At 55.7% G+C, this 17,154-nt stretch overlaps 1 protein-coding gene across 2 annotated transcripts in view; it reads right to left on the bottom strand.

The window, feature by feature from the left end:
• MPV17 (mitochondrial inner membrane protein MPV17) overlaps positions 1–16,772 on the bottom strand; it is a 46,642-nt gene extending 29,870 nt beyond the window's left edge. Inside the window, exons 1-2 of one of the 2 annotated variants that reach the window (XM_039532758.1) lie at positions 16,704–16,772; positions 9,920–10,007 (exon numbers count right to left, since the gene is read on the bottom strand). In XM_039532758.1, the coding sequence (XP_039388692.1) occupies positions 9,920–9,992 (73 nt within the window). In that variant the 5' untranslated portion in view covers positions 9,993–10,007; positions 16,704–16,772. Of the gene's footprint in view, positions 1–9,919; positions 10,008–15,314; positions 16,290–16,703 lie in introns of those variants that run through there. The other variant, XM_039532759.1, reaches the window with a different exon arrangement.
• Between the last annotated feature and the right edge of the window lie 382 nt (positions 16,773–17,154).

The following is a 17,154-nucleotide window of genomic DNA, read 5'->3' as shown; positions in this document are numbered from 1 at the left end:
AGCGCCAGGCTCGCGCCAGGATTTATGCCACCTCCCCCCCTCAGCAAACAACACGTCACCAACCCTTTTAGGGAGATTAAATCGCTGCATCCCAGCGAAGAATGAAGCAAAACCACCGCAGGGCAGCACTGCCGGGGAGCCCAGCCTGCCCCACAGCGACAGCCCCAAGGCCCCAGCCCCCCCAGAACACGGCATGGGGGTCTTGCTGAGCGCTGGCTGACTGCTGCCCCCAGCCTGGGCACTTTGGCCAAACAAGCCCACAGGGAGACCCTCTCAACCTGGCCCAGGCGCCGTCGGGGGGACCCGGCTGGACCTGGGCAGAGCTCTCAGCACCCCCCGTACGTAGCAGCATCCACGGCACAAGAGCCGCAGCCGACGGGGGCAGGGAGCTACGGGGATGTGGGGGGCGGTGTCCCGGAGTCCCCGGGCGATGCTCTGGAACTGCTCCCCACAAGCCAGTCAGGACTTTGGGGAGCCTCCTCTCCCTTGGAGCATTCAGCATCCTCTGCCCTCCGTGCGCTTCCCACAGCGAGTCCGCCCAGGCGGGGTCCTGGGGGGGCCACAGGGTCCTGCCCCCCCACTTTGCAGTCAGACGTGACTCTCAGCCAGCCAGTAACACAGAGGTTTATTTAGACGACAGGAACACGGTCCCAAAACAGGTCTTGCCGGTACAGACAGCAGGACCCCCTTTAGTCAGGTCCATCTGGGGCCCCAGGGAGGCCACAGCCCCGTTGGGAAGCCCAAGCCCCGTCGGGGCCCCTCTCCATTTCCCAGCCAGCTCCAAACTGAAACTCCCTCCAGCCTCTCACTCAGCCTCCCCCCGGCTCCTCCCCCAGCCTTTGTGTCCTTTGTCCAGTGTCCCGGGCAGAGGTGTCACCTGGCCCCCAACCCCCCTCCTGGGTTCTCAGGTTACCTGCTCAGGGATCCTCCCTTCCCCAGTGCGGACAGTCCCGGCACAACCCCCTGCCACCTTCCCAGGTCAGTGCTCCCCCCTCAGCATTCACAGAACAGCCAGCACAGCCCCACGTCCTCACGGGCGGGTCACGTGCCCCTCCCCAATCACCGGCAGGGGGCAAGGGCCCAGCAGCCCCTGCAGTCAGAGCTTGAGTGTGGGATGTAGAGTTCTGTGCTGCCTGGGCAGAGGTTTGTCTACAAACAGGCAGGGGGATGAAGATAACAAAGGGCTTGTCCTTAAATCAAATGAAGGCTCCTGAGATGACCCTGAAAGCATCCCCAGTCTCTCCAGTTAGAAGGCAGGAAACCAAGGCTAGGAATAACTGCTCAGTTTTCACACTGGAGAGCGGTAAATAGCAGTGTCCCCAGGGGTCTGTACTGGGCCCAGCGCTGTTCAGCATATTCACAAATGGTCTGGAAAAAGAGGTAAACAGTGAAGTGGTGAACTACTCCAGATGGTGAAGTCCCAGGCAGACTGTGACGAGCTACAAAGGGATCTCACAAAACTGAGTGACTGGGCAACAAAACAGCAGATGAAATTCAATGTTAAATGCAAAGTAATAGACTCATAGACTTTAAGGTCAGAAGGGACCACCATGATCATCTAGTCCGACCTCCTGCACAATGCAGGCCACAGAACCTCGCCCACCCACTCCTGTAACAAACCCCCAACCCATGTCCGAGTCACTGAAGTCCTCAAATCATGGTTTGAAGACCTCAAGCTGCAGAGAATCCCCCAAATTATACAATTATACATGAGTAATATACCTACATCAACGAATTTATATTGTAAATAGCAATCATGCTGCCATAAAACAATCACATAATAAGCTAAACATTGTCACGGAGTGTAGGGGAGTCAGGCCCTGCACCCCCGGGCTCCCTGCCGATTCACCAGGTCTCTCAGCCAGCCAGTAAAGCAGAAGGTTTATTTAGACGACAGGAACACAGTCCAACACAGGTCTTGCAGGCACAGATAACAGGATCCACCCCGTTAGGTCCATCTTGGGGCCTCACAGCCCCCCTCGGGGATCAGAGCCCTCTCTCCCTGCTTCCCCTCTATCCCCAGCCAACTCCAGTCTGCCCAGCCCCCCCCCAGCCCCTCCCCTCTGCTCAGCTTCTTTCCCGGGCCAGGAGGTCACCTGACCCCTTTGTCTCCAACACCTTTAGCCAGCACCTTTGCAGGGAGGGGCCCGGCCATCTGTTGCTAGGAGACAGAACTTCAGGCATTTGCTGCATGGCCTTTTTCTGCTAGATACTTAGGATCTGTACCCAGCCCCCAGTGCGAACAGTCCCACTTCGTCACAAACATACATAAAGAAATACAGTTCAGGCAGTCCTCGGACTTACGACACAATCAGTTCCCGGGCATTGCTGATCTTGTCATTTGATTTGTAGGTTAAGAAACCTATGGAAAGAATGAAGAAGGAGATGGGACACCTTCTTCTGAGCTCATGGGCGGGTCTAACTGGGTGGGGTTTCAGGGGATTTTGAGGTGATTTGGAAGGACTTAAAAGTGTCCAAGGAAGTTTGGACAGACGTTCTCCTCTTTCCCTGTACATGTTGGATATGCTCCGATTCACAGATGCACTGCACTCAATCTTGGGGTCGTGTTCCTCAAACAGGGACATGGCAGCTTCCAAATGTTGAAATGCCTCAGCCAACACTTTTGTTGTCAAGACTTTACAAGGAGGCGTTTCTTCAACAGTGGGTGCGTCTTCTTCCTCTGCCACTTTGTGCTGTTCCAGATCAGTGAAGTCCTCATTAGTTAATTCTTCAGAATGTGATGCCAGCAACTCAACAACATCCTCTGGTGCAACGTCTAAGTTGAGTTCTTTGCCCATTTCAACAACAGCGTTGGTCACCTCCTCAACAGTGTTTGTGAATCCTTGGAAGTCAGACACAAAATCAGGACACAATTTTCTCCAAACACCATTCAAATTGGATTGTTTGACTTCATTCCATGCCTCACCAGTGTTCTTAACTGCATGGTAAATGTTGAAGCGCTTCCAGAATTCCTTCAGAGTTGGGCCACCTTCCTCTTATTTGCCCTGATGGCCTGGGCAAATGTGCGCCTGAGATAGTGGGCCTTGCAGGATGCAACTACCCCCTGCTCCATGCGTTGCAACAATGAATTGGTGTTTGGGGGCAGAAACATCACTTGGATGTCAGGATGCAGGTCGTCAAGGCTCGGTGCATGACCAGGAGCACTGTCGAGGGTTAACAGTGCTTTAAATGTAAGATTGTTTTTGCTGCAATAATCCCTGATGCTTGGCACAAAATGATGATTAAACCAATCCCCAAAAATGTTTTTATTGACCCACGCCTTCGGATGGGGTTTCCATATCACTGGGAGAAATGCCGGGGACTATCCCTGGAAAGCCCTGGGGGGTTCCGAACAGACACAAGCAAAGGGTTACGTTTAAAGTCACCTGCAGCATCTGCACCGAGCAAAAGAGCGATCCTATCTTTAGCAGCTTTGTACCCTGGCATGGATTTCTCCTCTTTGGCCATGTCGGTTCTCAATGGCATTTTTTTTCCAAAAGAGCCCAGTTCCATCAACATTAAAAACGTGCTGAGCACAACCCTTGGCTCCTCAATGCTCTCAGCCAATGTCTCAGGAAAAACATGAGCTGACTCCTCATCAGCACTGGCTGCTTCACGGGAGATCTTGATGTTATGCAAATTGGTCCTGGCTTTAAAATGCATAAACCACCCCCTACTTGAAAAGGCTCAGCACTGGAACTCTCCCCCGTTGTTTCTTTAGATCATCATAAAGACTCCCGGTCTTCTCCTGAATTCTGCCTGAACTCACCAGAGCCCGGCGTTGAGATTGATCCTCCAGCCAAACAATTAACAGTTTCTCAACCTGGGCGATAAGTCCAACATGCTGCTTAGTTATCACAGTGGCTTGCATAGGAGCCAAGCCCGTAACATGTTCCTGAATTCATACCTTGTCTTTCAAGATGGTTAAGATAGTCATTCAGGGGAAATCCAAAGCTTTACCAATTTCAGTTGGCATCTCACCTTTCTTGGACCTCTTAATTATTTCCATTTTTGTTTCCATAGTAATTGTTCTACATTTCTTAGAAGAAACATCACTTGCACGAGATTTTAGCTTTTCTGCCATTATTATGGGCAAAGAAACACTAACTTTTAAGAAAAAGTTTGGAAGCACAAAGAATCAACATGTGAAAATGGAGTTGGAAGAGCTACTGAGCGTCTTGAGTCAGGGAGATCAGCGGCGCAGAATGCCGATGCGCACCTATGAGCTTGTTCGCTGGCGTGGCGTTGCGTCAGCTCAAGCATCATAAAGTCGAAATTGCTGTCGGAAAGTCGAAACAGGATGTCCCTTTATAAACAGCGTAAGTGCCGTTGGTCGTAACTCAAATGTCATAAAGTGGAGGACTGCCTGTATTAGGAAAAACTATTTCACTGGGAGGGTGGTGAAGCACTGGAATGGGTTACCTAGGGAGGTGGTGGAATCTCCTTCCTTAGAGGTTTTTAAGGTCAGGCTTGACAAAGCCCTGGCTGGGATGATTTAGTTGGGGTTGGTCCTGCTTTGAGCAGGGGGTTGGTCTAGATACCTCCTGAGGTCCCTTCCAACCCTGAGATTCTATGATTCTATACATACAAAACAATGGTGCCTAAATTAGCTGTTACACACCAAGAAAGAGATCTTGGACTCATGTTCAGTACTTTGGAAGCACTATGTTTCCAGAGTACTGCAAATGTATAAGAATCCTTCTCACTGTGCCTGTATCATCCTGAACTCATTCTCCAGCTTCAGAAGATTTAAAAACTATCTCTAGGCATCAATGGGACAGAAGCAACTGAATAATGTAGCTGTCCTTAATGTGCAGGCCATGTGGGGGGGCATGTGCCCCCCGTTAGCTGGTGCTCCCTGTTGTGTCCCTCCAACGTGTCGCTCCTGCCAGGCACAGTATATCTGGGTGAGCGCCAGCCCTGCCCCACAACCATGCCAGCCAAAGGGGGCAGGGAGGGAAGCAGGTCGCACAGCAGGTCAGCCGGGGTAGAACACAGGGCTCCCTACCCCTGCACCTCACTGCCTCTGCCACGTGATGGGCTAGTGCCAGGAGCAGGGTGGAGCTGCTTTGCTGACTCACCCTGACAGCCAGAGCAGGAAGGCTCACAGGACCCCACTCAGGACACAGGCTGGCGCTCTGCGCTGCCAGAGCTAGGAGAGGAGACTGAGCAGGGGGAAAGTCCCAGGGATGCTCAGAGAACGGCAAGCGCAGGCCTGGCTCACAGCTGCATTTTGTCGTCATGCTACAGGCTGGAGATCCAGCCATGCCCGGCCAGCAGGCAGCCCTGAGCAGCAGGCTCTAGCTTTGAGACGCCGTGAGAGCTTGTTTGCAGGATGCTGCTAGCAGCCGGCTCCTCTCCAGCCCATTATTCATAGATTCATAGACTCTAGGACTGGAAGGGACCTCAAGAGGTCATCGAGTCCAGTCCCCTGCCCTCTTGGCAGGACCAAATACTGTCTAGACCATCCCGGATAGACATTTATCTAACCTACTCTTAAATATCTCCAGAGATGGAGAGTCCACAGCCTCCCTCGGCAATTTATTCCAGTGTTTAACCACCCTGACAGTTAGGAACTGTTTCCTAATGTCCAATCTAAACTTAGAACAGGACTCTCGTCCCAGCGCTGCAGGTGAGCGGGAGTGGACTTGACGGTCTAGGAATTCCTCCCAACTCTGCACCTGCATGGGCAGCCAAGGCACCCGCATCCTTTGGGGTTCATGCGCAGGAGTTACACAGTGAGCCTGCAGGCAGCGTGTCAAACAGGCTCAGTCACTGGGGCGTCAAACACAGCACACTGGAAATGTCTGCAAGGACCAAGCGTTGGCTCCCTCTAGCCAGAGAGCAGCTGGGCTGCAGCCCCACCTTCACCGCTGGCACTGTGATGCCTTGCAGCGCCCGCCCCCAGGCACGCCCCTGGTCCTGCTCCCCACCAGACTCACCCCTGCTGCGCACCTTGTGTGCTGCCCCAAAGCCTGGCACCTGGCCATCAGCCTTGCCCAAGACAGGGGAAAGCCTGGACGGGCGCTGGAGACCCCAGAGTTGGAGCGGGAGCAGACGCTGTGCTAACACGGCTCCCGTCAGCAGAGCAGCCCAGCTACCCCAGCGAATGTGCCCTGCCAATAACTGGTGTCGGGGGGATGCTGCTGCTGTCCAGCCAGGCTCTGGCCCAAACCCTCCTGGAGCCGGGAGGCCACAAGCCCAGCCAAAGACTCCCTGCCAGCCCAGGCACCAAGCCAACCCCCCCGCCCCCAACTCTCCTCCTGGGAATGGAACGCAGGGCCCCAACCTCGCACCAGGAACCCCCCACGAGCCCTGGCCGGGGCGGCTGAGCTGAGCTGAGCTGAGCAGAGCAGTCAGGGTGCTGCTGGAAGATCGCGGTCCCAGCCCTAGTTAACACCTCAGACATCACTGCCATGGCCCGGCACAGCCCGGCCCCACCCAGCCTACCATCGAGGGGCCGCGTGCTGGGGCCGGCTCCAGCTCCACTGCCCACCTGCTACATGGCTAACAGGCTTTCGGTGCTCCCCTGGCTGCCCCCCACATGGGGGGGTCCTGGCCCCTCCCTGCCCCCCTTCACCACGAGGCCCCCAAAGAACCATGGGCCGGGCTGGCGGTGTGCAGAGACACTGCCCAGCTGTCTGTCTGTCGGGCCTTGGGCCAGTGCCCACTGCGGGTCCCGGGCGCTCCAGGAACACTAATGAGGAGCCCGCCCCAGGGGGCAGCTCCCAGGTCTGGTGGTCGGCCCCTGCCCCCTGGCGCTCTGAGCCCCAGGCTCCCCCTGGCTCCGTGCCCTAGGCGGGAGGAGCCTTTTGCCCTCCAGGGTTGCTGCCAATTCAGCCTCAGCAGGGGGCAGTCGGCCAGCTGAAGGCCGTGAGGGGTAGTTGTGAACGGCTCACCTGCTCTCCTGTATGGTCCAGGCCCAGGCGCCTCCCCCAGGGGCCCTGGGTCCAGGCCAGCCCTGCTGGGGCCCCAGAGCTGAGCACGAGGCAGAGCCAGCCAGGCCGGAGGTAAAGACCCCTCACGGTGAGACCTCTGTGCTCTCTAGCTCTGTGCTGTGCACCTCGGGGGGACGGGCACCCAGGGGGTACCCAGCGGGACCACGCACTCCTGCAGAGAGTCCCCTAGTCTTACAACAGGCCACACGAAAAGCACTAGCGACGTCAGCACAAAGTAACATTTCCGTCAGCCAGGGACTCGTTCCTGCTGCCCTAGGCACACCACAGACTGACCGGTAAGTGCACGAGCTGCGTTCCACGCGGTTTATGATTCGCCGGTGACACGGAGAACGTCGGTAGTTTGTCAGTAACGGTGTGGCTGGGACACTCCTGGGTTTTTATGTCTGATTTCGTAAGTGGGGTGAAACGTGGGGTACGCGAGACAACCCAGCCTGGGGAGAGGGGCACAGTCGTCTGGAACGATTGCGAGCCACTGCGCCAGCTCTTGTTCTGCCTCTGCCTGCTAGGCTGCAAGGCCCTTCCCCACGCAGGTACAGAACCTCCCCCAGACGTCTCCTGGGTGAGCTCCCCAGCCTGTGCTTGTCCAGTTCATCCCGCTGGGCCAGAGCCAGCGCCCGGCCACTGCCTCCACACACAGACCAGGCTGCTGTGGGGCACATCACCTTAGTCTCGAGTCCGAGAGGCGGAAAACCCACTCCAGCCTGGGCATCCAGCACCCCAACCCCGCACCACACACCCACCCGCTCCAGCAAAAAGGCAACAGGCCACGGAGTGTCCTGCTCACCACACCGGCGGGGCCGTCCCTGCTCAGGGAGCTGCGAAGATCTGCACTGATCTCCTTACGCATGAACAGCCGCGCCCCCCGTGGCTCCCGTGCGCCGGGGGGGGGTCGCCGGAGAGGTTACGATCCTGCCTGGTCCGTGCGAGGTCAGCCCACTGAGCTGCCCAGCGGGGCCCCAGGCTGGGACCCTCGGCAGCAGGGGGGTGGCCGGGGGCAGGAATCTGAGCGCTGTGCTGACTGGGTAAGAAGGGGCAGTCTGGTTCCAAGTCTGCTCTCCGGCAGAGTGGCAGAAAGACGCCCCCCTGATGCCCCAGGCGGCTTCAGCCAATGGCCTCGTGTCAGGATCTTGCCCCGAGCCCTGCTCCTGCTCTGCGGCACAAAGGGGTTAATCCAGGGACGCCAGGGAACCCTGTGCTAGTGCCAGTAATGCCCCAGCTTGTCCCAGCCACGTAGCCTCACTCTGCTCCCTGCCAGAGCCCCCTGGTGCTCACCCTGCTCCGAGCCAGCTGCCAGGGTGGGTCCCTGCCCCCCAGCACCAGACTGCCCCTCCGCTAGCCCACTCGGGGCTCCTGGAGCCTGGCCCGTATCGTCCTCCAGCTCCTCACACTCACTCAGGGTCCCTGCCCCCAGACTTGGCAGGGACTGGGGACCCAGGGCCATCCCCTTGCATGGCTGCAGCTCTGGGCAGGAGCCTGTTTCTCTGCAGGGGCTGCCCGTTTGGACCCTGCTCGGCGCAGACCAAGGAGCAGCAAGAGGGCTGGTGAAAGGGGCCAGGGCTTCTCTCCCCAGCGGACACAGATCCAGAACCCAGTTGAGGGCACAATGCTGCATAAAGGGGAGCAGAGAGCTCCAGGGCCCAGCCTGGCAGATCTCCAGGCGGGACAGGGCCCAGCCTAGCCAGGCTGTCTCTGGCCTAGCTCAGAACTGTCCTGTACTCATAGCCTGGGCCAGCCAGCCTGCCCCCGGGGCCAGGGCCGAGCCGAGCCAGCCCCACACTCCCGCCTGGGGAGCTGCAGGACAGGAGTGACCCCTGGAGACAGCTGCAGCCCCAGCCCAGCGGAGGGGCGGGGGAGAGCCAGGAGTGACGGGCCTGGCCCAGACCCCCTTAGACGCCAGAGACCCCTTAGATGCAAGCTCAGCCCCGACGGCGCCTAAACCTGAGTGTGTGCTGCCCTCTCCTGGCTGCAGCTGACAGCTCAGGCCTGGCCTGCGGCGCCTGCGGCAGGAACAGTGGGGTGCGGGGCTGGCAGGGAGGGAACAGCTTCGACTGGCCAAAGCTGCTGCCCACCTCAGCGCCCCGCCCCCGCCACTCAAGCAGGAGAGGGGGAATGCGACTCCGACAGGGCATCGGGGCTCGTACCAGAGCCAAGCACCCACTGGAAGGTGACTCCCTGCCCGGCTGGGCCGGCAGCCCCGGCACATGCAGCTGGGGGCTCCTCTCACGTTCAACCTCCCTGCCCCAGAGCACAGCCAGGACCCACTGCCACTGGGCATGGCACACCCAGCGCTCCAACAAGGGCGGGGCTCCAACCCACACCCCAGCGCGGCCTCCGGCCCGGCACTGCCAGCGCCCCAGCCCCACGTCCGCACCCAGACTGGAAGGGTCCCTGGGCCCCCCACCCTCCCCAACACAGCCCAGCAGAGTCACTGCGGAAGCTGCAGCCAGGGCTGGGCTGGGTGAGTGGCAGACGTGCATAGGACAGACACATCTCAGACTTGGAATTAGCACCTTCCCCAGCAGCTCCAAACAGAGGGGAGACGGGGGAGGCACTGGCTCGCTTGCTGGCGAGGGGATGTCCCAAAGGGCTGCTCCTGGCCATCCACCAGCTTTGCTCTAGGCCCCGAAGCAGCAACTCTGCGTGTTCAGCCAGGTACGGGGCGTGCGTGTGTGTAACACCAGGGCATCAAGGGGAGGCGCTGGGCCAGCCCTGCCTAGGTAGCCCCTGGCTATGGCTAGCTGGCCAGCTCCCCAGCCCCGAGGCGCAGCACTCTCTGTCCACAGACCCGAGCGCGGGCAGTGGCTAGAAGGGTCCCAGCTCCAGAGCGGGAGACCCAGCTCACTGCACGGACCTTTGCCTCACTCCACCCTGCAGTTCCCAGGCCTGGGGCCTGCCCCGTGCTCAGCCTCCGAGAACCCCCCCATGCAGAGACCCTCCAAGGAACGGCCAGAGGCTCTTACCAGCTGTGAGGATCTGCACTTTCCAGGGGTGCTGGGCCATGAGCCGCTGGTACGACCTCCACAGCGCTGCCATCCCGCCTGCGGCCAGCTGGACAAGAGAAGGCAGAGGTAAGTCCCCCTCCTCACCCTCTGCAGGCTCCCAATTGCCAGCATGGCGAGAGACAGCGTCTGTTTAGCGGTGGCACAGACTCCCGGGGCAGGAAGTGGAGGAGAATCAGCCCCCCGTGAGTGTGACAGAGCCTGGGCAGGGTCCCTCCATCCACCTTTGGCTCACTCCTCCTGTCGGCCGTGCTCACAGCACCACACTGGGCATGGGCGGGTAACTGCCCCAGCACCACCTGCTCCCCCAGCCCAATGCCAAGCAGGCCCAGTCCGAGGGTGGAGAGCGGAGATACCCATGCCAAGGTGCCAGGTCACACACTTGGGGAATCCCTGCTCTAAGCTGGGGACGTCTCCGTTGGAAGCAATGGAGCAGGAGAGACCTGGGAGTCTGGGTCCATCACGGGGTGACTATGAGCCGCCCGCCAGTGTGATGCGGCCGTGATAAAAGCTAACGCAGTCCTAGGGTGCATCAGGCGAGGGATTTCCCGGAGAGACGGGACGTGTTAGTGCCGTTACACCAGGCACTGGTGAGCCCTCGGCTGGACAAGGCGAGCAGAGCTGCTCTGCCGTGGGTAGGAAAGAGGAATTCAGACTGGAAGAGGCGCAGAGAAGGGCGACGAGGCTGATGGCAGGAACAGAAAACCTGCCTTACGCGAGGAGACGCAACCAGCTCGGCTTGTTTCGCCTGACCAGACGCAGGCCGAGGGGAGAGCGAATTGCTCCCTCTAAATCCACCCCAGGGACAAACCCCAGGCTGGGAGAGGAGTTATTGAAGCTAAGCGCCCATGTGGACACAAGAACACGTGGCTAGAAACTGGCCATCAACAGGTTTAGACTTGAAATTAGATGAAGGTTTCTCACCACCAGAGGAGTGAAGCTCTGGAGCAGCCGCCCAAGGGGAGCAGTGGGGACAGAACCCTGAACTGGCTTCCAGCCGGAGCGTGATCAGTTTATGGAGGGGATGGTGTGCTGGGGCTGCCTACGATGGCATGGAGCTGATCTGCGACCGCTAGCAGCAAATCTCCCCAGCGGCCGGGGATGGGACACTGCAGAGAATTCTTTCCCAGCTGTCTGGCTGGTGGGTCTCACCCACATGCCCAGGGTCCATCCCCTGTTGTTCAGTCCCAGATTCTGGCAATCAGAGACAAGGGACATCCAGAGCATTTGGTTGTCCCTGCCCATCCTGGCTAATAGCCATTGATGGGCCTGTCCTCCATGAACTCTTCTGATTCTTTTTGGAACCCGATTATAGTTTTGCCCTTCACAACATCCCTGGCAATGAGTTCCTCAGGTTGACTGTCCATTGTATGAAGAAGTACTTCCTTTTGTTTTAAAACTGCTATTAATTTCATTGGGTGACCCGTTTTTTTTTTTATTATGTAAAGGAGTAAATAACGCTTCCTTATTCACTTCCACATCATTCACAATTTTCTAGACCTCTATCATATCCCCTCTTAGTTGTCTCTTTTCCAAGCTGAAAAGTCCCAGTCTTATTAATCTCTCTGCACAACCTAAGGCTGTTCCATACCTTAATCATTTTTGTTGCCCGTCTCTGAACCTTTTAAAATTCTAATAAACCTTTTCTGAGATGTGGTGACCAGCACTGCAGGCAGTATTCAGGGTGTGGGCGTACTATGGAAATATATAGTGGCACAATGACATTGTGTGTTTCATTAGCTATCCCTTTCCTAATGGTTCCCAACATTCTGTTCACTTTTTTAGCTGCCGCTGCACATTGAGTGGATGTTTTCAGAGAACTATCCACAGTGACTCCAAGATCTCTTTCCTCAGTGCTAACAGGCAATCCCCGCAGGGATTTATTTTATTTAATTTAATTCATTTAATTTCAACTTGGTTACTGTGTAAAAACAACTGTATTATTGCTGTACTACTGTATTATCATTGTATTGCTATATTATTGCTGTACTACTGTATTATTATTGTGCTGCTGTAGTATTGCTGTATTGTATGATTGATGTACAATGTGTATAACCTTGCTAAATTGTTTTAACCAACACACAGGTAAAAATCAAGAAACGAATAGCAGCAAACAACATGAAGACAAGGAAAAAACAAATTGGTAAAGAAACTAAGTTACATAGTAACTACAAATTGGGTAAACAAATTGCCTGTTAGTACCAGTCATAATTTAGGTCAGTAACACTGCATCCTAACTGAGGCACTTGTTATTCAAAACAATCTTGTTCAGTGTCTGGGTACCAATATTAAATCCTGACACAGCAATATTTCATAAATTGGTTACTGTCCATTCAGTAGGTTATCTGGAAGACGGCATCCATAAGAAACAACTGGATCTACATCAAGCAATGGAACAGAGAAGCTACCCACTTCTGTTTCCTGCCCAGTAAAGCTGACCAGAGGGTGACAACCAGCCTTAAGGATAACCTATAACATGAATGGACAGTACTGTGTAGTAACTAATTACAATATATTTATCTATAAAGGCCTCAGTGGTAGTGTCACTACTCCAAATTTTTGTTTTACTTCTCATATACATAGCAGTGTGGGACACACTATCACAATCCCCATCCCAGTATTTCAAAACACTCAGCCTACTACTAATGAGGAGACAGGTGATAACTGGAATTGCCCTAATAGGGGTAGGTTTCTATCTGTGTCACCAAAGTAAAAGGGCCAGAAGACACCAGCAGACTGGAAAAACATGGTTCTGCTTGGATATAAGGTGGTGTCATATGTACACATACATACTATACATATATGCCCATACACGCTACAAATATATATGCCATAGCCATATAATTCATGTATATTAATTATGTGGGAGTGCCTCTAAGGCTCAATCATCATACTACATTCCTCAGTCATGGTCCCGGGCCTAACATTCCCAGGCCCAACATAAGGGACTAAAAAATAATTGGATAATAAAATCTGCCTAACAGTCGTACGAGGGAATGTGCAGACTAAACAGACAGGTGGGGCATGAGTGTATGGATGGTAAAATAAGGTAACCACATAACAGTGTTTAGCCCACTGGGTTGTCCTCAGTCCCTGCATTATGCTTTTCCGGGACGATGGGTAAACATCCTCCCCATAAAAAGACAAAAAGTGGGGGAATGTAGTAAGAGGAGGCCCTAAGATATAAACCTTGGTATCAGAGGCCTGGTATGAGGCCTGAGGCCTAAACTAAAGTGATGGTCAAGACTTTGCTAACATAAAGCAAAGTTAAGCTGTGAGCCAGAGGCAGGCCCTGCTCTCAGAAGCAAGGAAAGGGCTGATGCTGCAAGAAGATACGTACCTAAAAGGTACTGGACACTAGATATCAGAACATTCACATACTTGCACATCCCACACAGATAACAAAGAACAGGCTGGCCCATCCCAATGACAGGGCCAAAAGGGTAATATGATGGATAGAGTTGTTTTGTTCGAACCAACATGTACAAGGTAGAAGGCGGCACCTTAATACGTAGAAGGGTTGTAACTTGCTACGTAGAGAGGTTGTACCTCAACACGTCAGGTGTGATGTGTAACTTGTTTGTATCTGTGTATAAGATGCATCCCTGGGGCGGTGTCTTTGTCCGGCCGAAGGGGGAGTGGAAAGTCCCGCCACTAAGCCGGGTCCTTGCCAAGAGGCACTCTCTCGCAGTACGCCCGGTAGACTAAGTAATCTACGGGGACCCTGCACGGGTGTCTGAGGTCGCAATAAACCTAGCCGACATGGCTTTGCATCTTACTGGACTCTGTGGTTATTGGGGATTCTCGTCGGGTCTGCTGTGTCAGCTATCTGCGCAGAGCTGGGGCAGCACACAGAGGGAACTCACGCACGCAGCTGAGTGATATCAACAAGAAGAAAGCAGAGCACCATACCGGTACCACTCTGACAACAGTAATTAGTACAATGGGTCAATGATAGGATATTGTTAGCCTTTTTCCAGAGGGTATAGCTGGAGAGTCTTGCCCGCATGCTCGGGGTTCAGCTGACCGCCATATTTGGGGTCGGGAAGGAATTTTCCTCCAGGGTAGATTGGCAGTGGCCCTGGAGGTTTTTCGCCTTCCTCCGAAGCATGGGGCAGGGGTCACTTGCTTAAGGAGTGGGTGGATTGGCTTATGTGGCCTGCATCTTGCAGGTCAGACTAGATGATCATAATGGTCCCTTCTGATCTTGAATTCTATGATTCTATGAACCTGCAGTTTACTCCATCACTGCTACAAGCCTGAACTAAGAACTTTGCCATCACTGTATGTAATTGATTCCATTTAACCAATTCTACCTCTCATCTCTACCTTTTTCCCTTTGTAAATAAACCTTTAGATTTTAGATTCTATAGGATTGGCAACAGCGTGATTTGTGGGTAAGATCTGATTTGTATACTGGCCTGGGTCTGGGGCTTGGTCCTTTGGGATCAAGAGAACCTTTTTTCTTTTACTGGGGTGTTGGTTTTCATAACCATTTGTCCCCATAAGGAGTGGCACTGGTGGTGTTACTGGGAAACCAGAGTGTCTGAGGGAATTGTTTGTGTGACTTGTGGTTAGCCAGTGGGGTAAAACCAAAGTCCTCTTTGGCTGCCTGGTTTGGTTTGCCTTAGAGGTGGAAAAACCCCAGCTTTAAGCAATTTATCCTGAATTGGCACTCTTAGTTGGGTCCCACCAGAACCAGCATCGTTACACCCAGTCTTGTGAGATCCCTTTGTTACTCTTCGCAGTATGCTTTGGATTTAACCGTCTTGAGTAGTTTTGTATCTTCTGCAAATTTTGCCACCTCATTGTTTACCTCTTTTCCCAGACCATTTATGAATATGTTGAACAGCCTTGGATCCAGTATAGATCCCTCCATCCTGAAAACTGAACATTTATTCCTATTCCTTTGTTTTCTTTTAACTGGTTACTGATCCATGAGAGAACCTTCCCTCTTATTCCATGACAGCTGACTCTGCCTAAGAGCCTTTGGTGAGAGACCGTGTCAAAGGCTTGCTGAAAGTCCAAGTTACATTATATCTCCTGGATCACCCTTGTGCAAAGAATTCTAATAGATCGGTGAGACGTGCTTTCCCTTTACAAAAGCCATGTTGACACTTCCCCAACAGATTGTGTTTATGTATGTGTCTGGTAATTCTGTTCTTTACTATAGTTTCAACCAAGATGGGTCTAGTTGTCTCAAGTTAGGCAAAATAATTTGAAAATCTGGGCCCGGGTTTGCAATCCTGAGGAGGTCTTTGATGCGAGCAAAAGGCACTACACAGTATCAAATCAGTAACAAATGAAAAAAGATTCTGAATGCTACCAAAAAAAAAGTAATGAAAATGCTACTTACTAACTGATCTCTGGATTTAGGGCGGGGAAGGAATTTCCCCCAGCTCAGATTAGCAGAGACCCTGGGTGGTGGGGGGTTCGCCTGGGGCCCAGGTCACTTGCTGGTTTGAACTTGTGTGAATGGTGGAGTCTCTGTCATGTGAAGTCTTTAAACCATGATTTGAGGATGTCAGTGACTCAGCCAGAGGCTCTGGGCCTATCACAGGAGTAGGGGGGTGAGGTTCTGTGGCCTGCCATGTGTAGGAGATCAGCCAAGATGATCACGGCCCTAAAGTCTCTTGAGTCCAAGGGCTGTGGCTGCAGGCAACAAATCCACCCAGCAAGGCACCTGCCCAGGTTGGCAGAGATCGAATGAGAGCCGAAATACCCTTAGCTGCTCTCTCCCCCTGCCCGCGTGCCCCAGTGCTGGGGCTGGGAGGGGGCGGACGAGAAGCCAGGGAAGAGGATTTTCTTTTCAAGCTCTTAATGGAAAAGTGTCCAGGCGACTGGCCTCAAACTGCACCCCCTGCCCCGAAGCACCTCACCTGGGCCCAGTACAGATGCCTTCCCCCCCCAGCTGAAGGGCTGGCCCCAGGCAGTGCGGGGCTGCCAGACCTCGCCTGCTCTCTCCTCTCTGAGAGCGCCAGCGCCTCACAGGAAGGGGTGAGACCCCTCGTGCCTTGCGCAAGCTGAGCCCAGTGCTGTGCCCCAGGCGCTGCCCCGTCTCCTGCACAGAGTCACCCAGCCGCCCCCGCACGCTGCCACTGGCGAAGGACACACGCGAGAGAAGCAGGGCCGCTCAGAGGAGGCACTTTCTGAGCTGTCCCGGTCTCTGGACACTCTCAGGGGGTGGGGGAACTTGGGGGAGCTGGAACAGCGCAGGGAGGGCTGCAGACCCTGGGGTGTTGGGGCCAGTCCTGCTCCCCAGCGCTGGGGAGAGCCCTGGGGCGCTGGGCTCAGCTCCAGCACCGCATTTCCAGCAGGCCCCCCCAGCTCGCGGGGAGCTCGGAGACCAGCCCCACAGGCCCTGGCACTGAACGTGCTGCCCTGGCTGAGAGCCCCCCCAGGACCTAACCCCCCCACCGCCCCACGTGACCTGCCCCCCCAGGACCTGCCTCCCCTGCCCCCGCCCCACGTGACCAGAGCCCCCAGGACCTAACCCCCTCCCGCCCCCACGTGACCTGAGCCCCCCCCCCAGGACCTGCCTCCCCTGCCCCCGACCCACCCCCACCGCCCCACGCGACCTGCTCCCCACCCACGTGACCTGAGCCCCCCCGGAACCTGACCCACGTGACCCCGCCACGCTAACCGACCCCCCGCCGCCGCCGCCGGGTCCCCTGGTGAGAAAAACACGCGGGCCCCAGGACAGGACGCGCGGTGACGTCATTAACACCGCCCATCCCCCCCGTACCTGTGCTTCCGCCTCCGGCCCGCCCCTGCGCAGCCTATTGGTGCAGTGGGAAGTGACGCCACACGCACTTCCGGTTAATCGGGCACTAGAGTCCGATAACTTCCGGTCACATGCACAGTGGGGCGGGATTTATTCACCACGTGACAGACCCACCCGCGGGCTGAGCCGGGCACCCAACAGCCCCCGCCCCCCCCTCACAGACCTGCCCGGGGGGGGGGGTCCCGGGGGCTCCTGGCCCGGCCCCGACTCCCCGCGCCGCCCCCGGGCAGAGTAACCCCCCCGGGGCGTGACCGGGCAGCGGGGCTGGGCTTCCCCAGGCGTGACCGGGCAGCGGGGCTGGGCCCCGGGGCGTGACCGGGCAGCGGGGCTTTTCCCCGGGGCGTGACCGGGCAGTGGGGCTGGGCCCCCGGGGCGTGACCGGGCAGCGGGGCTTTTCCCCCGGGGCGTGACC

The sequence above is a fragment of the Mauremys reevesii genome, linkage group 3, assembly GCF_016161935.1.
Source record: "Mauremys reevesii isolate NIE-2019 linkage group 3, ASM1616193v1, whole genome shotgun sequence".
NCBI lineage: Eukaryota > Metazoa > Chordata > Testudines > Geoemydidae > Mauremys > Mauremys reevesii.
Note: the sequence above shows the minus strand (reverse complement) of the source record. Positions and strands in the feature narration are given on the sequence as shown.